Raw genomic sequence first — 23,835 nt, forward strand, 5'->3', positions numbered from 1 at the left:
AGAAAATAATTTTAGTTAATGTTAACTGTGCAATCAATTTTTTTTTTTTTTCCAATTTAGAATGTTCTTAACTTCTTTTTTTTGTTTCGATGTACATTGAAGTGTCCAAAGAGTTTGAAAGCTTTATGCTTTTTGAGATTGCATTTTACAGAGTTTTATCTTGAGTTCCATGACTTTTTTTTTCTTTTTCTACTTTCTTTTCCACATGTTATATGTGAGTGTATTGAAACCAATGCTCTTGACTTAGACTATAGAGTAGTTAAAACCAAACCAATACAACTTAAATATATTACAATACACTCGTGATTACAACTCAAAATTTCAAATTACAACAACAGCACTGTAACCGCAATAGCTATTGACATCCAAGTACACTCAAATAAGTAGATACAACTCTATTAAGATCCATTTCTCATAAACAAAATAAGTTACAAAAGAAAACTATCAAACTACACATGAATACCAAACGTGTTTTTGAAAATTCAGCATCACTCAAATTTACAAAGTTAAATTATACATCAATGGACTTCATAAAATGCATCATAACATGATATCCATTACATCAACATACGTATACTCAAGTGTGCAATGCATCATTACCATGGGTAGCCAATCCAAACTCTCAGGTGCGTAGTTAACTACATTGGGTCTTAGCTATGTATCATTAGGTGACATGCGATGACATATCTCAAAATTGGGCCAATTCCTCATCCAATAAAATGTGAAACCAAGCATCTACTGATATACACTTAAAACATAAAAGGACTTATAGAGATTTAATGATCAAGGAGAAATCGTGGGAGAAAACCGGGCTCTTAAGACACAAAACCAGTTCAATCGAGTTTACAATCCGGCTCACAAAAATTCAACATAGTTTCTTATTATAAAATCAACTATTCAAGATATCAATAAGAAGATTCAAGTGATTGATATGATGATAAAAATTTCAGTTCAAGTGATTGATATGATGATAAAAATTTCAGAGCAATATCAACCAAAAATACGCCAAAATCCTAGAAAGGAAGCTCATGGAAAACTATGTCAAAATATATAGAGATGAAGCTTTTGACTATATGGATCAAGATCAATCGAATGATCAAAAATCTATCACCAAAGGATGATGTAATATTGTTGTAATTGAAAATTTATAGCAAACACTCAGGATGCCTTTCACATTTCGAAGTTGCATCCTAGGACGATCATGTATAAATGGATACACTTTATTAATTGATTATATGATATCTAGTAGAGTAAACATAAGGTTTTGGAGACTACCAACGAGACTTCTATACTTCTTTGGATCTCGATTAAAAACATCATCTCTAGCAGACTATTTTCTTGTATTGGTAATGGTTTATTGTCATTCATTCTTTAAAAAAAATAGTGGATCTAATGCGTATTGGGGTTGGGTGAATTTCATGCCTTCTCTCATATGCTCAACTTCCACTGTTGTGAAATACTTTAGAATCCAAGATTCTTTATGGAAAACTATATTGCAAACATTACCTTTGGTTGTATTATTTCATGACTATTATTTTATGTTACAAAAATTCATCAACACAGAGAAGCAACAGTACCAGCTTGAATTTTTTTTTTATAATAAAAGAGAGTTGTCTTTAACACTTCTAGAATAGCCTCTTTTAAGAAGAGCCTTCCAAGAATTTCCAAACCAAGCTCATGGAGCTTATTTAAGACCATATATCGCCTTTCTCAATCTACACACAAGATTAGAGGTAAAAATGCAAATTTCACATATAAATAGTGTAACCTCCAGCTATAGTGATTAGTCATTACTAACGCTCATCTAACAATGCCTATCTTTAGAACTAGAATATAGGTCTCGTCATAATCTAGTATATACTTTAGATTGTAGCCTTTAGTCACTATGTTTGTTTTGTATCATTCAATAGTGTTATCAGACTTGCATTTGATTTTAACATCTACATCTAATAACATTCTAATTTTTGGATCTGGGTATGAAATCCTAAATGTGTGGTTATTGTGAAGAGCAAGTAGTTTCACATACATAGCCTCTATGCACTTGAAATCTTTAACGGCCTCTCTATAGATATTTGTTTATGTATGCTTGATGAGTTCAGTGACAAATGAATAAGGTTCGGTGGAGGGATCACCATATGATGCCCAATCCTCTATTGGAGAACCTTCTTAGTTGAATACCTCGAGAGGAGTGATGCGGCTAATCATCAAGGATTCGGATTCGGATTCAAGTAGTTGAAGTTCTCTTCCTAAGGGGATTAAGGTATTCCACACTACTAGACACATGATCAATGGCCACATCCCCCAACAAGTCAAGAGTCACCATGTGACAATGATTGAGAACTAAACGATGGAATTGTTCTCTATCGGCGATATGATGAGAAATGATGGAGGCTATGAGTAATCCCTCTTGCAAATTTTCTCCTAACGCTTGTACAATCCTTTATCAAAAGTCACATGATGGGAAATATGTATTTTCCCAATAGCAATAGAATATACACAATAAACACACATTCTTCACCCTTAGGTGGGGTTTTGCATCTTAAAGATTTGTCTATATACACATAATAAATGCAGTCAAAAGTACGAAAAATTGAATAAATGCAGTCAAAAGTCCAATGAGCATTTGAAACCGGGATATGTTGTTTGAATTGGCAGAAGTTGGTAACTGATTAATCGTGTGAAATGCTTCACTTCATAAATGCATCAGTTCCCCACTATGAAATATTAAAGAAAACTCCAAATATATATATATATATATATGTGTGTGTGAGTGTGTGTGTTTTCACTCTACAACACCATTCTGGGCAAGTGTATATGGAAAAGAGAACTGTTGTTTAATACCATAAGTAGTACGAAAGCATCAGAAAGTATAGAAGAAATTCACCACCATTATCATTGTGAAGAAATTCAGTCCGCAATTGACAATGTTTTTCAGTTAATTCTTTGAAAGACTAAAAAAATTGGAGGCCTTCAGCTTTAGATTTCAAAAATATATACATAGAAAGTGAAAGAACTTTATCGACAAAAATAGTATAATAGCATGAACCGGAGAGAGAAGCAACTTTAGAAGGTCCTCACAATTAGTATGAATGAGTTTCAGAAAGCGATAAGTACATTTATTTACATTAGAAAAAAGGTATTTGATGGTATTTCTTAAGCTGACAACTTCTATAAACAATGTCAATTGGTACTTTATTAGATAAAGAAGACAAGACCTTGAGCTTATTCAATTGATTAATTATAGCAAAGTCTGTGTGGGCTAATTGATTATGACATAGTTATGCAAACGCACTATAACGCCTGCTAAGGGATAAGGCAATAGTGAACAAGGTATGCACTTCATTGCTTTCAAAAAAATTGAGGTTTTTGATAATGTTTCTTTTCTTCTTTTTTTTTTGTTTAGTGAAGAACTTCCCCGACAGAAAATCCTTCACCAAAAGCAAAGTAGGTGCATGTAAGAAGGAACAATTTAATGGATCATTGAATTAAGATACAGGAAGGACATATTTTGTGAAATTCAGGAGCAAGAAATTACGTGACACTTTTAGATGACCCATGGATGAGGTAATCGAGGCAGTACCAATACGTGCGATCACCAGTCTAGTTTTGTGCTCATGTCCTACCGGAGAGGGGTCTGCTCTCTAGTTCTACCTGTCGGACTGTCCAATCATGGCTAGTTTTAGAGATAGTGTGTGCGTGTGGTTTTGCTGGTTCTAGTCAAACAGTGTCCTTTATGGCAAGGTCTAATTTTGGCAAAAATCCTTAATCTTAATCAAGGATTCAGTACAACAATCTTTAAAAGATACGTAGGTATTATGGCAAGGTCTATAAATCTCTTACTAATACTCGCCACCATAATTCTATCATGAATTTCTCGTAATGTATTACCATTTTCGGCCATATCTTAGATATATATATGGGATTATATACGACCGTTTACCTGTAGTACAAAGAAGTCACAATTATTTATAATTATCTGATGGCTTGGATGTGTCATAAAATTCGAAAAATTTTTCTTAAAACTTAAAGCTTGATCAATGGAATAAATGCAGCCACCCAATTATTTCCCATCCAATGATCAATATTAAATGTGACCACTTTGGTCTCATCATTGTATACTTTTGCGATATATATTCACTAGTAAGTGCCTATAGATGCATCCACACCTTAAGACCACTCAATGTCGATCACATGGGGTAAATAAGGCCTGTCAGCATGCCTCGAGCTAACCCTTGATTTATAATCCTTTGTCACTCCAACCAAAAAATCCTGATCCCGAAGTTCATTTGGAACTCAATTCGGATCTAGGTCTGGTTTCAAGTTTTGGGCCCGATGGGTCGCATCCAGGTCCAAAACCGTAGACTTGAGTCGGATCCAAGTCTAGGTCAACCCGACCCGAAAATATGCATGTGCGCACGTGCACACACACACACACACACATATATATATATATATATATATATATATATATATATATATATATATGTGTGTGTGTGTGTGTGGGAAAAGTTTATATAGAGCCGAGGCTGCTCTAAACAATCAAATTTGAGCCTACCTCAAAAATTTTGATGCCCAAATATCCTCAAATTGATCATCTCGACATCAAGATGCATGGACATAAGAAAAAAAATGGATTTCAAGTTTCGGAAATAGTGTATTTTGTAATGCATTTTTGGACCGTCAATTTTCAAGATTTTCAAGTTTTCATAGATCTATCAATCTAAATTGTTTTTTAAGCTTTAAACTTTATAAATAAAGATGACAGGAAATTTAAAAGCTATTACAAATATTTCAGTATTGAAACCACATTTCTCAATACTATTTGAAGGTAGGCTCTAAATTGATTGTTTAGAGCCTAAGCTCTAGACAAACTGCACCTTTTATATATATATATATATATATATATATATATATATATATATATATATATATATATATATATATATATATATATATATATATATATATAGTGCAGTTGGCATACATATGCATCCATAGCAATAGAGGTAAGGTGCACATTCAATTTTTATCATGGTATATAATGTTCTTAGGATTATCTCAAAATTTATTTTTATATCTAATTATAAAATTTTAAATTTCAAAAATAGTTAAAATCAACTAGATCTATAAACATATGAAAATCTTGAAAATTGACAGTGCAGATAATATGTTGTAAAATGCACTATATCTAAGACTTAAAATCTTTTTATTTTTCATGGTCATACGTCTCGATGTTGAGATGATCAATATTAAAACTACCTTTTCCAATGGATTTTTGAGGTGCATCCGTGGTTCTATATTATAAGGTTGCATCCTTATATAAACTTTTATCTATATATATATATATATATATATATATATATATATATATATATATATATATATATATATATGATGTATGTGTGTGCATATTTTTTTGAATTTTTTTTTTTAAATATTTTTGCTAAGTTCTAGACCCAGATCCGACTCAGACCTTAACCGGGTCGAGTCCAAGTCGACCAGACCCGATCCATTGCCGCCCCTAGGTGGAATGTATGACTAATAACGATAAAATGCACATAGATGCATGATAAGATGAATCATAGCATATATAAATATGCTTCTATAGATTTTTCAAGTTTTCCCAAATGAATAGATATAATGTGAAACGTTTTACACAAATAAATAGATTATGAAAGTTACGGACATGTTATCCCAAAAACAATGTCATCCCAAAAATTTTCCGATTTACTTTTTTTTTTCCCCTAATCATTGTGAACACTTGCCCTTATTTTTGTAGAAACCAAAACTATTACATACTTGGCTCCTGTTAAAACCTTTACTGCCGCAACTCCAACAGTTCTTGTGAAACATTTCGTGATATCCGATCATGTATGGGCTCCTGAAGCAGAATCATTAATCATAATCAGTAGCTTAATCTCTTAATGAAATGCATTTGAAAAAATCCGGAAGGTGGGGGCGACGAAAACATTTTACCTCTAGCTGTGGCACCTTGAACTGTGTCCTTGTGATTGTTTCGAATAAGAATATATACCTACAGAAAACAAAACCATCATTTAAATGTCCATGTATTCCTTATCACAGCACTCAGGGGAAATAAATAAAACCACATAAATCATGAGCAAGCTGCAGATAAATTTGAAATTTTGAAACACTGCCTTGACAGGTTTCCTTTGGAAAGAAATTCTCACCCCCAGTCAATTATTTTAAAATAATTTATAACTTTTTTTCTACAACAATAGACAGAGTAAACTAGTCATCTGTTCAAATAATGGCTTGGCAATTGAGCATTTGTATGATTTATACAGCTTTTCCTAGCATAGAATTGACATTTTCCCTGTGATATGGAAACAGAGTAACATACCGCCAGGCTAGTTCACAAACAAGTTCCTCTGGAGCAACTGGTAGGACCTGCAAAATTAATATAAAGACTTGTAGAGTCTTGAATATCAAACTCATATGCTAGACATCAGAAAAGATTTAAATTCATCACTCCCATATTAAGCATGTGATTGTAGTGCACCTTATCTTCATATGGATTGCAATGATCCTTAAACCACAGCCTCAAAAACTCCTATTAGCAAAACAGCCATTATGATGGTCAGTATGTAAGCCAATGAATTTGAGGTCTCAATATCATGAATAAATGAAAATAGTATAATTGATGCAGCGATTCACCTTATCAACATTCTCAGGTTCAAGACCATTCTTGATGCGCTCCTCATATGAATGGGCTATCCAGTATCTGCTTGAATCTGGTGTGTGCACCTGAGGTAACCATACAGCCCAAGGTGATTCCAATTTTATTTTATGTTTTAATGGGTAGAATGCGATTCAATACCATCTCATATACCAAATTGGACTGTGCAAACCTATTTAATGTATATGCACCAGCTAATGGCACATGCCTTGCACAATGCTCCAACTGAGAAAATAGATTACTAACACATATTTAATATCAGAAATTGTATAATGCTTATTAGTTTTAATTTAATCCATTTAATGCATTCAATATTAACAAAAAATTTCAGTCGCCTATTGAATTCTTTATAAATTTTTAAGTTCAAATGTCGCACTCAGTGTTCAAGAAATCCGCACAGTCACTTGGCCTGACGTGCCAAGGAAAGTATGGGTGTACACACATATTCCTCAAGCTCTTCTTATCTTAAAGCAGTTTGTAACCAAAATTGTTGATTTTTTGTTCTATTTAAAGCTTATTCGATCCCTTTCAAGATCCCCACAGCAATTTGCGGGATCAAACCCTTGTTTCTGAGAAATCTGCCCCAAAATATGTCGGAATTTTGAAAAAATCTGCTTTTTGTTTCAAAGCCTACCCAATCTGCTGAGGCATTGATATCTTCAACAATTGTAACCAAATTCGTCGAGATTTGGTTCTTTTTTAAGGTTATTTGATCCTCTACAAGATCATCATACTAATTTGTGAGATCAAAGCTTTGCTTTTGAAAGATCTGCGTGAAATAGTCAGTTTTTTGAAAAATAAATCAAGCTTTTGTTTCGAACCCTACCCGATTGGTGAAGTACTTAATTTCTTCCTCATTGTGCGACCAAATGTGTTGAAATTTGATTGTGTATGAAGTTGACTTGATCCTCTACAATATCCCCATAGTAATTTGTGGGATCAAAGCCTTGATTTTGGGAGATCTGCCTGAAATTTCTCTGTATTTAGAGAAATATTTTTAATTTTCTAATAGAACTCAGGCACGTCCGCTCAGACTTGCCTAAGTAACTCGGCATGGGCAGGGCCCATGTCCCAAGCCCAAGCTGAGTTTTCAAAACTTCGTCGCACTCTTATATATTCGCTCTTAATACTATCAGGGTTTATATACTCCACTCTGCTTGGGACTCGGACCCCACACTGGGGCAAGTACAAGTGGACTTCATGAAAAAGCCTTTACAAAAAAGCATAATCTGAAAAACAAAAACCGAAAAAAAAAAAAAAACGCATACACACACACATATATACATTATCATCATCATCATACCCTTTTCCCAATTATTTGGGGTCGGCTTCACACACTCTCTCACACACACACACACATGTACCATACATGTTCAGGCACCCTGTGTATGAGACAAAGTTTTTGAACACCGAGTAAAATAGATTTGAAGAAATAAAACATTCATAAATTTCAAACAATAGGCTTGATTTTAGAATTTTTTAATAAGTATCATATTTTGCATGATGATCTACCCATTGAGAAATGAGCGCCCATATCATGCTCCCACAGAAGCATACTATACATTGATTGCCTTGGGTAAATTGCCTACATAGAAATATTTATTCAATTTGAAAGTTTGGATAGCACATTAGAATCACCAGATGAGTATTCCAATAAAAGGGAAAATGATTTGTTTTAGGGCAGAGGAAAGATGCAAAAATTGAAAGTCAAGCTCTATTCACATGAATATCTATAAGCATTTATCATATGTTTAGGAAAAGAAAATCAACATACTGGTAGTTGGTAAGAAAACAGGAATGATAGCAGGAGAAGGAAAAAAATTGGAAACCTGAAACTTACATGACTAATGAGCAACAGATATTTGAACATTGCCACATTTCCTAAAAAATTGAGGGAAAAGAAAGAGTGGAGTTAAATTTAAAAGTCAATCTTCTACTTTCTCTCCCTTAGAAAAATAGATATAATCATAATTTCCACTGCTTTGGGTTATTTGACCTTCCAACACAAAAATTTCGAGAAGTAAAATATAATCTATAAGGCCATAGGGACAAAAATGGCTGGCAATGGGCTTATCATCATCAGGTCAGTAGGTTGGACAGTAATGGAGAGAAAGCAAGTCTGTATAATTTATTAATTGAAATTTACAGTGGAAAGCCAATCCCTTCAACACCATCTAACTCATTGATAAGGACAGTGATAACCACTTTGACATGAAAGTTTTCATGATCATAAGAATCATATTATATGGGCCCTACAGATTTTACTTATATGGCATGCCCAACTTCCCACAGAGATAGCAGGATGGGCCCATGTGGTCAACCTTCAATGGTGGGGAAGACCATAGCTCTAACTGCAGCACTGAAAGGAGTTATGCAATCCAAAGATAGAATGGAGCAGGTTTAGTCATCAGAAGGTCAAAGTTAACAGGCCTTGATGCTAAAGTGGGAGGTTTTGGAAGAATGAAAAGTCAATGCAGAAGGATTATCAAGGGAAAACATGGGTCAAGTTGGGGATGGGAAGATGAGGAGTGATGTATATTTGAGATCCAGGGAGTACAAGAGGTAGTGTACTTTTTTAGTGCATGGAGATAAGGTAGAGAGGTGGGAAGGTACTTCAACAAGGGTGTCATGTATAGGGTCAAGTATGAAAGTATGTTAGGTTATGGGGGAAGTTCTAGTGTCGGACACAGTTTTGACATGGGTTTCATAAGTTTCTAAATTTGCAGAAAACAAAGGAGATCATGTTATTGATAGCTTTGATGGAGAATGGGGATGTGAACAAGATTTAACGGATGATGTAACTTGAGGGAAAGGGGGCTGCCAGGCTGGTCTAGAGCAGCAGTCTTGATGGAAGGAAAAAAAAGAGTGTGCATGTTGAATGATAATGGTTGATTTGGTAGCGGATCATTTATGAACATAGTCATGTGCAAATGCAGTATTCTTGTGTAGGAAGTATGATATATTCTCTTTGGCACAAATAGCCAGTTTTGGCTTATGGTAGTTAGGGACAAAATCCACAGTGGTAACCAATTAACTACCGTCAATATCAGGGCTTCTGAAAGTGGAGAAGATGAAGCATCCCTTCATGTGTTTTGACTTTGCAAGGTGGTGTTGGTTACTTCTTGGATCTATGGGGGATACTTTAGTTGTTCTCTAAGAAACCAGAAGAGATTATTAGCTCTCAGGCAGCTGGCCCTTTCATGAAGGGAGAACGTATATAATGGAGATACTGTCCATTAGCTATTTTGTGAGGGCCATGGCAAAGAGAAGAACAACAGATTTTTCAAAGACATGAGGATGTTTTGTAGACTAGCTATTTTCTGGGGGCCATGGCAAAAAGAAGAATAACAGATTTTCCAAAGACATAACTGTGGTACATAGAATGGAGGTATTGTCATTTAGTAAACTTTTACGAATCATTGCAAGGGATACAAGTAATAGAATTTTCAAAGAGACAAGGTTGGTAAGTAGAGTGTGCATGGAATGCATCAAGATTCTCCAGGAACCGTATGGAAATGGAGCTTAAAGGGGCAGAAGTAGAAAATCTTGCTTGGGTATGAAGCACTTTGGTTAGACGTGAAGCACCCAAGAGAGATTAAATAGGAAAGTAACCTATAATATGGGTAATGCAGTTGATAGTAAGGGCAATACAGTTGAGTATTTATGATGTTCCTACTGGGGTCAATAGGAATTACAGAGCAAGTGAAGCTAGGAACTCGGTTGAATGAGACTGCATTCCAAATAATCAGAGGCCAAAGCATTTAGAAGTCAAAAGAAGGACAGAGATGGCATTTCAGACAAGATATCAAAACAAACTCTCTTTGATGATGATGTTGAAGCTAAGCCAGTTTCAATAAATAGGCTAGGTTTTAGAACTAAAATTGATGGACATATTATTTATATGGTCAATATTGCTCACAGAAGATACAAAAAATAAACTTCAGGCAATTCCAGCAAAAAATATGATCTACCTCATCAATCAAACATAGTGATCCATCAGAATCCTTCCCAAATTCGTACTTTGTATCTACTAATATGAGACCATGCTCCAACGCCACATGCTGCAAAACAAATTATTGATATATTTTCAGTAAATATGAATTCATGTAATTTCTAGCAACTAATGAATTTATTGTATTATTTTGACAAATACTACTCTTGTAAGTAATTAAGCATTTTTGTATTAATTTCTACCCTAACTTATATTGGACGAGCAAAGATTAGGTGGTCGAATCACATATCTTTTATGCAGAAATATTAATGAATTCCATGAAATGGTTAATAAGAAAATCCAATTGATATAAGTAGCAAAGTTTAACCAAAACCCTGTTTTCAAAACACCAGAGCCCTATAACAATCTGGAGCAGCCATCTCAATGAGGATGAACTGTTTGGCAAGATGGGTAGAAGTGAACAAAATAGAGTGTGGGAGTGAAGGATTGAATAATCTAAATCGATTCATGAATCAAAACGAGCTAAGGTGTAGTGGACAAAAACTGCACTAGAAGACCACATAAGAGAGTGATTCATGCATATCTACTGATTGGAACTGGTTGAAGTGCATGCAGGGCTTGAGATTAGTCCCAAAGGGATGAGATTCTACAGATGGGGTTTGTGGCAGCGGATGGAAATCGAACCTGATTCTGTTAAATAAACGAAAAAACAATTGATCTAAAGGAAAGACTTTCCTGTCTTGTAAATGACAATTACCTATTCATGGGATGAAGTCAACTTGTACTTGAGTATGTAGCAGATGCTGTGACCAGACTAAAGTTAATGCTCCCAACAGATTAAAAAGTAGGGTGGCCAGGCCTACGTAAAACCAATACAAGCTGAATAATAGACATAATTCGCCATCCACATTGAGAATAATAGACATAGTTTGCCATCCACATCGACTTAATGACCATGAAAAATGTCTAGGCAAATCGACTTTCTCCAAGTGATGATCAGTTTACAGGTTCAGAGCCATCAGGCCCAACCTAAGCTAAAGCTTTGCAGATGTGAAGGCTGTTGCTGGTCTTCTACAAGGAAAGACAACCAATACACCAAATGAAAAGAAAAATCAGGAGACTCGGATGTTTATAGTGCATTGCTTCAGCCTCTACGTGTGGAAAGTTGACATCATCATTTAGGAGAATTCATTGTTAATTATATGCTGCAAAAACCTTTTTACCAGGATATCCTGCCCAATAACGTGTAAGAGGCTTGCTTGGCCACTCAAATCCCTAAATCTATAGTAATTTTATTTAACTGTTTATTTAGACTCAGTGTAGCATATAATGAATATCTTGATACAGTCACATTTTGAATTGATAAGAAATTCTCTAGTAGTTAGTCTGTCACTAGTAGCAATTCAAAAAGTAAATATGTCCAGAGATATTCATATATTTGTACACTAGATTTAATCATATATTTAAAGTAGAAAAGCCATAGATATGTGTATTTGATAGGGCCATGAGGAACCAAATTTCTCAAACAAATCTCTGCACGTTCTTGGACAATTTCCTGCGATCAAGCTTTCTTCACACATAACTTGATATAGTGCTGACTGAATCATCAGCATTATGATCACCTTCACCAGGGCAATGCAAAGGTGTTTCAATGCAAGGAAAATTATATTATTCTTTCAGGTAGCAATTGATAGTATGTACATTACCATCTTAGAATAAGGAATTTTCAGCTTAGCTTCAAAATGTAAGGCACAAAGATGGAAGGAGAGCAACCTTTCAAATTTTCAATAAAAATAATATAACTTATTGTATGAGAAATAAGGGAAAAGATGACAAAAGATCATGACCTAGGGGCATCACATTTGTATTCAGATAGCAATTGATAGTATGTACATTACCATCTTAGCATAAGGAATTTTCAGCTTAGCCTCAAAATGTAAGGCACAAAGATGGAAGGAGAGCAAACTTTCAAATATTCAATAAAAACAATATAACTTATTATATGAAAAATAGGGGAAAAGATGACAAAAGATCATATCCTAGGGGCATCACTCACTATAGCAGGAATACCTGCAAGTCAGGGATTAATGCATCTTCAACAAATGATAATATATCACAATATAGAAGAGTTAAAATCATTGCTATGAAAATGATGTCCATCTATATTATTGATGTTGAATATCTAAGATGAGTCAGTGGGTAAGTATTCCGGAATATAGGATTTGGTGGAGGTTGATTGTAAATCAGTGAAGTTAAAATCATGAAAAGCTTGATATGTCATATGTAAAAAATTAGGGGACATGAGTCACCTGTCCATATTCAAATAATTGTAAGGCTTTGTGACTAGCTTCATCGAATTCATCTTTTGTCATCAGCCCTTGTCCAATTATCTGAAATATCACAAAAGCATTGAATTCATGCCAACTAAATGCAATAATAATGATTCAATGTGAACCACTGCGATATTCCAATGTCATGAGATTATGATCAAAGTCTTTGCCCTATCACACTTATAGAATTGTGATTTTGCTTCTATACTAGTTCATAAGATTTGAGTATATAAAAGTAATGGAGATATCGCCCATAGTCTAACTTCAATGAAGAAGACAAGCAAAAGACCTGGTCGGGAGTTACTGGGATATCATGATCAATCCCCTTCGTAGTGGGAGTGAGTATATTTGTAGCAAGCTTTTGATTCTTCACCAAACCTGCAACATGTGATATTCACTAATAACAAAGTCAAATTGCACACACACACACATACATATATAGCTTACAGAACAGTACTACATCTCACCATCTAGAAGAACATTGCCACAATAATGTCTAATGCCTTTGCTGTAGACCATCCACAGAGAGGTGTCAGTGCTTCCAGTCACAAAACCTCTAACTGGGAATCACCAGAAAATATGATATTTTTTGAATCACAAGAAAATGTGATATTATAAAATATAAATCATGATCAAGTTGCTATTTGAATTAAGTCTTAGTTACTAAGAAATACTTTCTGACTCAAATAATAAAAAGGTGCCTGTGCTGCTCTTTATAATCCTATTGTGAAGGCGGAACAAACACGAATATGTATGGGAGCAATCACAATTTTAACAATACTTAAACAATAAAATTGCAATAGAAACTTGTAAATTTTGAATAATATTTAAGTGAAACTTCACAGGCGCACAGGGAAAATTCGGAACAAATTCACAATCTAAAGTTTGTTTCCATTTCAAAAAAGTAACTACCGGCAACATAATGTTAATTGCTTGAAAGAGCAAATGGAACGGCCACACACGAAATACAGTTTGAATATCAGAAGTAGCAAAAGAATAAAGTACAACATCATAAACAATAGCAGATTTTAGGTATTATTCTGAGAAGCAGATTTTTAAGTATTTTATTGAGTCTACAGATTTCTTTTTTCAAATAACAGTAAAAAAAAGTCACTGTCTACATAATTAAGTCCTCACAGACTAACTGAAAAAGAGGACCTGACAATGTCTTAGTCAACAGAAATGTTGCTGAAAAAAACACAAAAATAAAATCCAGGATATTTTCCCAGTGCCTGTATCAAATGACATTATCTATGTGCATGGCATCCTGAGGGTAAGAATCTTACCAGTCAAAAGAAATGAATAATGATTATACACTTTTCGACTGATTTTACTCAAGGAACAAACACTGCTTAATCAGATACACCCTAGCATCTCATGTGTGTCTGTTTGCACACACTCATTAGCTATTCCCATGGCTAAATTGTACTTTATCCCATACAGGAATATGATTCATGTTAGGAACCAATTGCATGGGGATCTCTTCTCACAATTGGAAAATATTCTACGAAATCCGATATTTCAAAATGCTTAAAAAGGATTAAAAAAAAATATGTAAAAACAGGAAGTAAACAGACGTCATCCTTAGTCATTATATCTTCAAATGAAGAATCCCGATGGACTTCAAACGATAAAAATTCTTGGCAAAAAAAAAAAAATGAAAAATGAAAAAAAATCTAGAAACAAATTTGAATCTGACAAACAGATTAACTCATAAAAGGTCAACAATCTCTTTTGAATGTTAACTTTTTTTATTACTTTTGAACCAAATGATGTAAAAGTATACTTCCCATCTACAATTATACTTCATAACATGTGAACAATTGGTAAAAAGTTAAATTAACACAGCTTCACATTGCTCTCAATGAGTAACAAAATGCCTCAACCATCTTTTTTAAGTTACATTCTTACATCGTCAGGCAAAAAGGTGTTACAAATTATATACAGCAGCATCTCAAACATTAAGCATCAAAATAGCTCCTACCTTCCTACTCAATTTTTTCATGTGATTGTGTGTGAGTATATGTACCGATGCCATTCACATCATATATCTAATAGCACATGCACAATGCATGTTATACCAATCGAGAAAATTTTAAATATACAAATAGTCTGATGCATTCTTGCTCATATATATGAATCTAAGCATGAATATATGAGTCAAATCATCCTATATGTGCAGATTTACATATTGTACCTTATGGACTTTCTAAGTACAAACTTCACATCCATACGTGCATTTTATTTTGATATCAATTGCAATGCAAGAACCAGGAAGCATAAATGTTACTGGAACATCTTTAAATTCAAGAAAAACTTCTTCTTGCAGTCAGTCCCACCTTAAAAAGCCCCTGTCCTATCAAGTGACATAAGTATTCAACAGCATGGAGCCTATTGCTGTATTTTATAAAGACCAGACGCTTAGAAGTGTTTAGCATTTTTTTGAGAAGCATTTTTTTTAGAAAGTGGGTAGCATTTTGTCATTTATCACAAGGAAAATGTTAAGAACAGAAGTTCACTGATATAGTACTAGCATTTCCTGATACACCATAGACTGAAATTAAAGGATAATAACCAAGGGCACACAAAGTCCAACAGCATCAGATAGCTCAATAAATATAAACTGTACAAGGATAGCTCACCAACAAACTCCACTGGGAAAACTGAACACTTTTTTGCAATGGTAACATTCTCATCTGGGACAGATATAACAGCATTTTGGACGATGTGCTGAGTCCTATCAAACCACCATGTACTTGTCTCATTAAGAACCTGAAATCAAATATAAAGAATGAGGATATGTTCGACTACATAAAGAGCCAGGATATAATGGAAACATCATGATCAGAGGAAAGATGATAACTCCAGGAGCAGAAATATATATCTCGCATGGAAGAAAAATCCGAAAATGACGATTAGGCTATGAAGCTGAAGACATAAATCCAAAACCCCGAAAAAATGAAAGAAGAGAACTAGAGATTTTCAACAGAAGTGAATTCCCACAAAATAACAAGGTGATCTATTAACAATAATTAAAATTAAACTATCAGATTAAGATATCCTACCACCATCGAAAACCCCAAAGATTTACATCAGCAAGCAAGGAAAAAAAAGAGCTGACATTAAATAAATAAATAAATGAAATCCACTTCAGCTATCTCTAAGGAAATGGAATATAAACAAAAGATACGATTTTGATCACATTTTCACATCATCAAGCAAACCCAAACAGGTAAAGGAAAAGAAGAGCTCAAATAGAACCTGGCCTTTGAAAGGAATGGAGGCCAATACTCTATCGAAAGCACTTTGCCTATCAGTTGTGACCAAAACAAGATAGTCCCCGCCATCATAAACATCCCTCACCTGCCATTCAAACGAACCCAAAACTCAACAAAAAAAAAAAACCCAACTTACCCAATAGAAAGAAACAAAAAATAAAGTGAAAAACTAAGTAAAGAGAGAAATGAAGAGAGAGAGAGAGAGGGAAGGAGGCTACCTTGCCTCTGGTCTTGGTCTTGAGACCAGGAACTGTCTTTTGGAGGTGAGTTTCTGAAAGGCATGTTGATAAGGAGCGTTTAATGGCGTCAAGAACATCATCTCTGCGATTGCTGCTTCTAACATCAACTGATCGACTGGAAATTGCATAAGGGAAAGACAGTAGTTTTGGTGTACAAATTCTACTAGTTTGAGGATGAGATTTTAGAGAGGGAGATGGCAAAACAGAGGATTTCAATAACCTTTGGGTATCAATGGCAGCGTGAGAGGCAGCCATTTCGGTGGAGCTCACAGCGTTTGCTGAATCCTGTATATTATAAGTACAGAGTTTATACACCAGTAGAGCTAGAGCCGTCCGATCAACCTATTTAAGGGTTGAAAAATGCGAGTTACGCTAATCTTTATTTCTCTTAATCACAATTTCCTTCATTCTAATTCTGCTCTGCTGTAAATCTCTCGTCTAGTCGCCTACCCTCCCCTGTGATCTCTTTCCAATAACATGCTCTTTCCTTCGAGGCACATGCTTCCCTCTCAGGGATCAAAGTGAGGTACACTTTCATGGAATTTTGTCATTGAAAGTCCTTAGCACCTTTCAAAATTTTATTTTTATCTCTAGTTATAAAATTTTAAGTGTGTACAATGGAACCATTACCTATTGTACCAATGTGAAATTTGATAGGTTGAATAAACTTTGTGTTTACTCAATAAAATAAATGTAATCCAAAAGTGGAGATTAATTGTGACCACCTTTCGAGATTTTTCTAAATTTTAAAGTTCAAAAATAGTTCAAATTAAATAGATATCTAATAACATTAAAATCTTAAAAAATAGACTGTTCATATAATGTGTTACAAGATATATTAATTTTGGGATTTGAAATCTTATTTTTTCAATATCCATACATCTCGATGTTGAGATAATCAATTAGATGGTTTTCCAATGTAAAATGTTATTTTCCAATATATTTTTTAAGCGCAATTTATTTCTACCATAGAACTTGCAATAAAAAACAAATACAATACAACAATAATACATTGATGAGATTATTGAAACTTGGATTTTTCGAGATTTTTTTTCCAAATTCAGTGCTACTTTTTTTAAAATCACTAACCTCATTGCTAGGGAAGAATATTGTCAAAATTAAAATTTCAAGGACCTAAAAAAACCATAAAAAATATAATTTCCAGGCAATTTTTGTATTTCTAAATCTTAGTATGAGAGCGAAAAAAGATTGTTTAGCTTCTATTGTTTTTATTAATGCTGTCAAATTCACTTCGCTTCAGTCAAAGAGGGCGAAGTCATTGGATGTTCAGCTTAGACCGAAATGAGGTGAAGCTTAGCCGCTTCAATCAAAGACTTTAGTCCAATTCAAGAAATATTTTTTTTTATTTTTTTTTGGAAAAAGTTTATATAGATATGAAACTCTAAACAAATCAAATTAAAGCGCACCTCAAAACATTTACTATGCCAAAATATTTTAAAATTGATCATCTTGAAAGTTTCTTTTTTTAATTGAAGGTTTTGAAAATTTGTTTCTATTCAATGATACTCTTACCACCACTCATTTTAAAATTGAAGGGATAAGAATGATTGTAACTTTTTTTTATTAAAAGTAAAAGAAAATTATATAATAAGACTAATTATTTTTGGTACAAGATGACTGCAATTAATCTTAACTATTAGATGTGAAATTGGGTGGTTACATTTATTTCATTGACCAAATTCAAAGTTCAAAAAAAATTTAAATTTTTTCGAATTTTAAGACACATTTAAGTGCATAGACCAAAGTCAGAGTTCGAAAGAAATTTAAATTTCCTCGACTTTTATGACACATTTAAATTCATATGGGACGATGGTAAGTAAATGTGTGACCTCCCTCTTCAAAAGGTAAATGGTATGATTCTATGCATTCCCGAGTCTCAGTTTAAATGGCCTTATTTTATATGAATTTATGTGTTTATTAGGTCTAAATTCCATGGTGGACTTCCCCCAACAGATTCTCAGCCTGTCAACGTGCAACAGATTGTCAACGTCCACCATGCTCCTGTCTCACTCTACCTCCTTCCGCTCACCCCTTGTCTCTCTACATCACAACCCCAATCACCATTTCCACCTCACAGTTCACCATTCTTCCTCTTTTACTCTCTCTTCCAAATCCTTCCCAATCTACCCGTTGCTTCTCTCTCGCTTCACACCCCAAAACCCTACAAAAACTTCCATTTCTTCGCACAATGGTCATGACATGGAAGGCCCAGAAGTTTTTAGAGAGAGAAATGAAGAAGGAAAGAGCTTTTGGGGTGCCGTTAGCTTGATCCTTGGCACGGCTGTTGGGCCCGGAATGTTGGGTTTGCCCTCTGCAACTATTCGCTCAGGTCCCATACCATCAACCATTGCCATTTTTCTTTCTTGGGTCTATGTAATTTCTTCAATTCTTCTTGTTGCTGAGCTCTCTTATGCTTTAATGGAGGAAGAGGGCCTGGTTGAGGTGAGCTTCACAGGCTTAGCGATCAATGCGTTAGGAAAAAACTTGGGTGTGTTGATTGCGGTGGTTTATGCTTCCCTTAACTTCTCTCTATTGGTTGCTTGCATATCTGGGATTGGTTCACTTGTCTCTCAGCGGTTTCCATGGATTCATTATCTCACTGCAAATGCTCTGTTTCCTTTATTAATTGGAATTATAATTGGGTTTTTTCATTTCAAGGTGATCGATGCAGCGAATAGACTGCTCTGTTTTATCATGCTTTTCTCAATCACTTCCCTAGTTGCAGTTGGTTTATCAGTAGGGAGAAGTAGTTTAGTTGGATCTTTAGCTAAAGCTTCAAGGTATCCTTCTGCAATTTTGCCTGCAATTCCAGTTACTGTTCTCACTCTGGGTTTTCATGTAATCACCCCATATGTATGCAAAACAGTGGGGGCTTCCCCATATGAAGCAAGAAATGCGATTCTCTTTGGTGGTGCTGTTCCTTTGGTTATGGTTCTTTCATGGAATTTGGTAGTGTTGGGACTAGCTGGAACTGGAATATCTTCGAATGATCCCATTAAACTCTTAGTCTCTGTGAATTCTTCAGCTCTTCCTGCTGTTCAAGGTTTTGCATTTTCAGCCCTTGCTACTAGTTTGATTGGCTATGCTCTCAGCTTCCCCCAGCAGCTCTCTGATACCTTGGATTTAATTAGGAGATTTAGTCGCTTAAATCAACCCAGTTATTCTTCTACTGAAAGAGAAAGAAATTACCAGAAGCCATTGTCTACTGAGGAATTAGAATTCGATGCTTCCGTTAAAGGCGATGATGAGAATTTAGAAGGCAATTTAGAGAGAGAAATTATTTCTCTCTCTAAACTGGATAAAGAATCAAAGCCTGATATTAAACATTCTCGTAACATTCTTATGTTCTCTCTGGTCCTTGGAGTTCCAATCCTCATTGCTTCTTTCTTTAGTGCGGCTTTTGCAACAGCACTTGATTTTGCTGGAGTATATGCAAATTGCTTTCTCTTTGGGGTTTTACCACCACTCATGGCTTGGATTCAGAGATCCAGGAAGAAAGCAAGGTATGATGATCTAAAAAGTGGCTCACATTTTGAACTGTGACTTAGTTTCTTGAAGAGCTCTTTTCAATAGTGTAGAAAGATCTTATTCTTAAAAGGATCAATTGCATGATGAAATAGAAATACAGAATATCTCACTTATGGCTGTCACGATATATAGTTTTATTTGCTGCTAGAGAAGTTAAATATTTGCAAGTTTACTATTTTATTTGTGCAGATTTATGAACTTGGAAGTTGAGCTTTTCAAATTTGGGTAGCAATTTTGGCAGGATGATAAATACTCAAGTTTATGCACGTATATGCCTTGAGCACTCTTCTTTCATTCAAGAGCCATACTGAAAACTTGAAAAAGTTTTGATTTCTTTCTTATTTTCATGGCCTCAACCATATAATTTCTCGCCCTTGAATCAACTTCACTCCACATAAGCAATAAAAGCTCGAAGAAGAAAAAGATATACAAACCTCACCCATTATTGGCCTTTGATGTTAGCTGACTTCAGATCATGTTATGAGATAATATTTGGTTGACAGCTAAACTGTATTTCCATCTTTAGATATTGAATACAAATTTCCTAAGAATCATTGAAGCCAGAAAATGTTTCAGGTTAAGTCAACATTATTTGTCTAATATAAGTGGTAGTTCATGGTTCAGAGGGAGATTTCAGTTTTGATTGATTATAAAAGTTACAAGCTTATGAGTGACCTTACTTTAAACAATAGCAAATTCAGTAAATGGCTTTATTGAAGCTTGGTCTGAAGTTGCACAAGTCATTGCAAGTTTCTGTATAAGAGGAGACTGCTCTTGAACAATGAGCGGTATGGTTTTATATTGGCTTATGTTGAAATTGCATAAAAAAATGTTCAATTTTCATGAAGAAAGCTTTTCAACCAAATATTTGCACCTACCTATTTGAAACTTACATTTTTATTTGGAGCTAAAAGTAAGGGGTCTTATACATGTTGATCTTGTTGTTCTGTCAAAAGTTAGATTTCTAGATGGAGAGTGGGCAGTGAGTAATTCTAGCATTAAAAAGCGATGCCCCATCTAAAAACATTATGATGAATGCTCCTGATAATGTGTAAACATGGAACCCACATCCTATACCAATAACAGGAATCAAAGAACAATAAGATAAAATAAAATTGAAAACACCAGATGTTGAACCATGATAACTCATGTGGCCTTGGAGATTGTGATTAGGTTCTCATTAGTTTTTTCTGGGTAATTCAGTGTCATCCCCACCTGTTTTTTGAAATCGTTAGTGATTTTTAAATGTGTTAGGTGAGAATGGAAGCCTAAACCTTAGTTGGGGCGCAAGTGGTGCTACCACCACAACTCCAATCACATTCTCAGGTTCCTCATTAGTTGCCGCAATCAAGACGCACCACCTGCCCTGGGAGTTTTTTTTATTGTTTCATGAAATTGTTTTGTTAGTTCATGGACCCTATTTATTTGGGTTGGCTGGTATGGGCTCCTCTTTAATGCAAACTCTCCTTCTAATGAAGACTCCCTGTTTTAGTACCTAATGAGTCCACTCTAACACTCCATTCTTGATGTAGACATGGTGAATTTTACTTTAATCTTTGGATGGGTCCATTATACCAGATATGAGTACTATTAATGTACTTGAAATAATCACCTATGCCCCAAGAAAAGGTGCAGGACCTTGAAATATCTGATTTACAATCCAACAACATCAGATCCTGTCAGAATAAATTCTTTTTGCAACTAACGTAATAAAATAAATTAATTATGATATGAACAAACAAGCTGATCCATGTACCACTCGAGATTAATGGGTTTTCTATCTGCCTATATTCAAATGCTCCTCTCCCATAGCTTTGACTTAGAGGGGGGCACATTGGTTTGGGTGAGGGTGGTCGAAGGGTTTGAATTCTTGAAGCTTGTCCCAAAAAACTAAACAAGCTGACCTGGCCTTTTTTCCTCCCTTAGGCCGCCTTTTGCCCTCCCATAGGCTTTGTCATGATATATTGGTTTGGGAAAGGGAGGTCAATGGTTCACACTGTTGAAGCTTGTCCCATAAAGCCCAAATAATCTGACCCATCCCTTTCTTTTCTATCTATTCAAATGCTACCTATTTAGTTGTGTATTTCATTACATAATTGGAAAACAATAAAATATAATTAAAATGGTATAACCACCTCAAAAAGCTTTTGAGGTGGTCAATTCAACCAATTTAGTAACAAAGTGGTTTCTTTAAAAAGATCACCTCCCTTAAGTACCTCTTCAAGTATTTGTTAAGAAGGCCCTTGATCCGGATTTGCAATCCTAAACAAGTAGGGTACTTGATAATTTTGTCCCACTTAAGTGACCCAAGCCAAATGATGTAAATGTCCTTGTTTCTTCCAGCTTCCAAACCTGAAACATGTTTTTTCATTAGATTTTCCTGTTTTGGGTTCGTAACCTAGAACAAGCTGGGGTACTTATATTATCTAGCTCAAGTAAGTGGCCAACCTAAATAATGGAACTTCTACCGCTTGTTCTAAGTTTCAAACCCTGAGCATGTGTTTTTTATTAAAAACTTTTGTTCCAGGTTAGGAATCCAAAACAGGTGTATGCATTTTGGTAGTTTGGTAGTTTAGCCCACATATTTTGCGGGCTAAATTACCAATACTTTAGCTTGTTTAGGATTCCAAACCCTAAATAAAAGCATTTTTAACAAAATACTTGAGGAGGTACTTGATTCACTTGATCTTATCAAATTGCCAATTTGTTGATAAATTGGTTGATTTGAGGCAGGTTGGCCATATTTATGATATTCCTACAGGAAATAAAATGGTTTTCTATATATTCAACTCATTTAGGTTGAGTATTCTTATCTGCCATTATATGTGTTTTTACATATGAGTAGTGCAATACTACGACTCATCAATTAATTTTATTTGTGCAGATATGCTGAATCTAGAAATGTCGAGTTATTGCCTGGTGGAGATGGACCTCTGCTGTTCCTTTTCGTCATTGCAGTCATCCTTGGTGTTTGGCATTAGAAGGTGAGGCATTATATTGATGGGCACTTTCACACAAAAAATAATACTCTTTACAGAAACGACTCTCAATTGAGAAAAATTCATTTTATTTTTGGTCAGAGCTGAGAATGTCTTATTTGTGTTCTAGGCCTGGGTAAATTATTCTTGTACCCATAAGTGTTGTAAGTATGATCCTTTTCAGGGGATTTTGATGAGACAATAACTGCAAGACTTTAGCACTCACCTAAATTAGTGATAAGAGATGTTCCTCTATGCTTTGAGTGCCATTTAATACTACAGGCTGTATCCATGGCAGTCACCAATCATTATAATCTTCCAGATGTAGCCTTTGTCCATTTTTTTATTTGAAGAGCCTGATTTCAGTAAGCATCTGAGGTTCTTGGCTTGCTTACCATATCCACGCTATGCAACTGTAGGATATAGGCTTTACTTGACCTCCTCATCTCCTTAGTCATTTGGCTGAGTCCAACTATTTGTGAATTTGCAGCTGCAATTCCCTTTATCAAGAACTCTTTTTCTCCATCCTTGAATGACATGTACAAGGAAGAAAAGTAACACATGATCGGTCCCAAAGTGCTAAGCCATTGAGCTCCCAAAACTGCATCACACCCTCCTAATGATAAGAAATAGAAATCAGCCTTGATTGGGACCCCTTGTGAATGAATGAGTACTTCTTTACATCGTCCATTCCCCTTCAACCTTTCTCCATTTGCCACCATCACTTCAAATGTAGCTTCGGATTGAGTAGGTAGTTGTGCTCTCCGGATGATAATGGGGTCAATAAAATTATGGGTAGACCCACTATC

At 34.9% G+C, this 23,835-nt stretch overlaps 2 protein-coding genes across 5 annotated transcripts; one reads left to right on the forward strand and one right to left on the reverse strand.

The window, feature by feature from the left end:
• Positions 1-5,609: 5,609 nt before the first annotated feature.
• Positions 5,610-17,071, reverse strand: PUR7 (purin 7). 4 transcript variants are annotated; one of them, XM_006841192.4, is made up of 12 exons: positions 16,479-17,071; positions 16,244-16,345; positions 15,625-15,754; positions 13,450-13,542; positions 13,272-13,360; positions 12,962-13,042; positions 10,672-10,761; positions 6,679-6,768; positions 6,524-6,574; positions 6,365-6,411; positions 5,977-6,034; positions 5,610-5,881 (listed from the first exon to the last, which is right to left on the reverse strand). In XM_006841192.4, exons 1-12 carry the CDS (start codon positions 16,752-16,754, stop codon positions 5,819-5,821), a joined length of 1,170 nt encoding a protein of 389 aa, XP_006841255.1. In that variant the 5' UTR covers positions 16,755-17,071; the 3' UTR covers positions 5,610-5,818. The 4 variants fall into 4 exon arrangements, with proteins under 4 accessions (XP_006841255.1, XP_088721532.1, XP_088721530.1 ...); XM_088865406.1 differs by having other exon boundaries at positions 16,249-16,345; positions 16,479-16,643; XM_088865404.1 differs by lacking the exon at positions 10,672-10,761.
• Positions 16,974-23,281, forward strand: LOC18431059 (Tryptophan/tyrosine permease). Its single transcript, XM_006841191.4, has 2 exons — positions 16,974-20,023; positions 22,933-23,281. Exons 1-2 carry the CDS (start codon positions 18,429-18,431, stop codon positions 23,027-23,029), a joined length of 1,692 nt encoding a protein of 563 aa, XP_006841254.4. The 5' UTR covers positions 16,974-18,428; the 3' UTR covers positions 23,030-23,281.
• The last annotated feature ends 554 nt before the right edge of the window (positions 23,282-23,835 follow it).

Source organism: Amborella trichopoda, chromosome 4 (genome assembly GCF_054954075.1).
Source record: "Amborella trichopoda isolate Santa Cruz 75 chromosome 4, AtrichopodaSantaCruz75HAP2 v2.0, whole genome shotgun sequence".
In the NCBI taxonomy this organism is placed as follows: domain Eukaryota; kingdom Viridiplantae; phylum Streptophyta; class Magnoliopsida; order Amborellales; family Amborellaceae; genus Amborella; species Amborella trichopoda.

Coding starts and splice junctions, on each gene's coding strand:
- PUR7 (XM_006841192.4), bottom strand. CDS start 16,754: ATGGCTGCCTCTCACGCTGCCATTGATACCCAAAGGTTATTGAAATCC. Junction 6,769..10,671: donor CACTATGTTTGATTGATGAG/GTAGATCATATT, acceptor TGGTTACCTCAG/GTGCACACACCAGATTCAAG. Junction 6,035..6,364: donor GTTTGTGAACTAGCCTGGCG/GTATGTTACTCT, acceptor TGTTTTCTGTAG/GTATATATTCTTATTCGAAA.
- LOC18431059 (XM_006841191.4), top strand. CDS start 18,429: ATGTGTTTATTAGGTCTAAATTCCATGGTGGACTTCCCCCAACAGATT. Junction 20,024..22,932: donor AGATCCAGGAAGAAAGCAAG/GTATGATGATCT, acceptor TTATTTGTGCAG/ATATGCTGAATCTAGAAATG.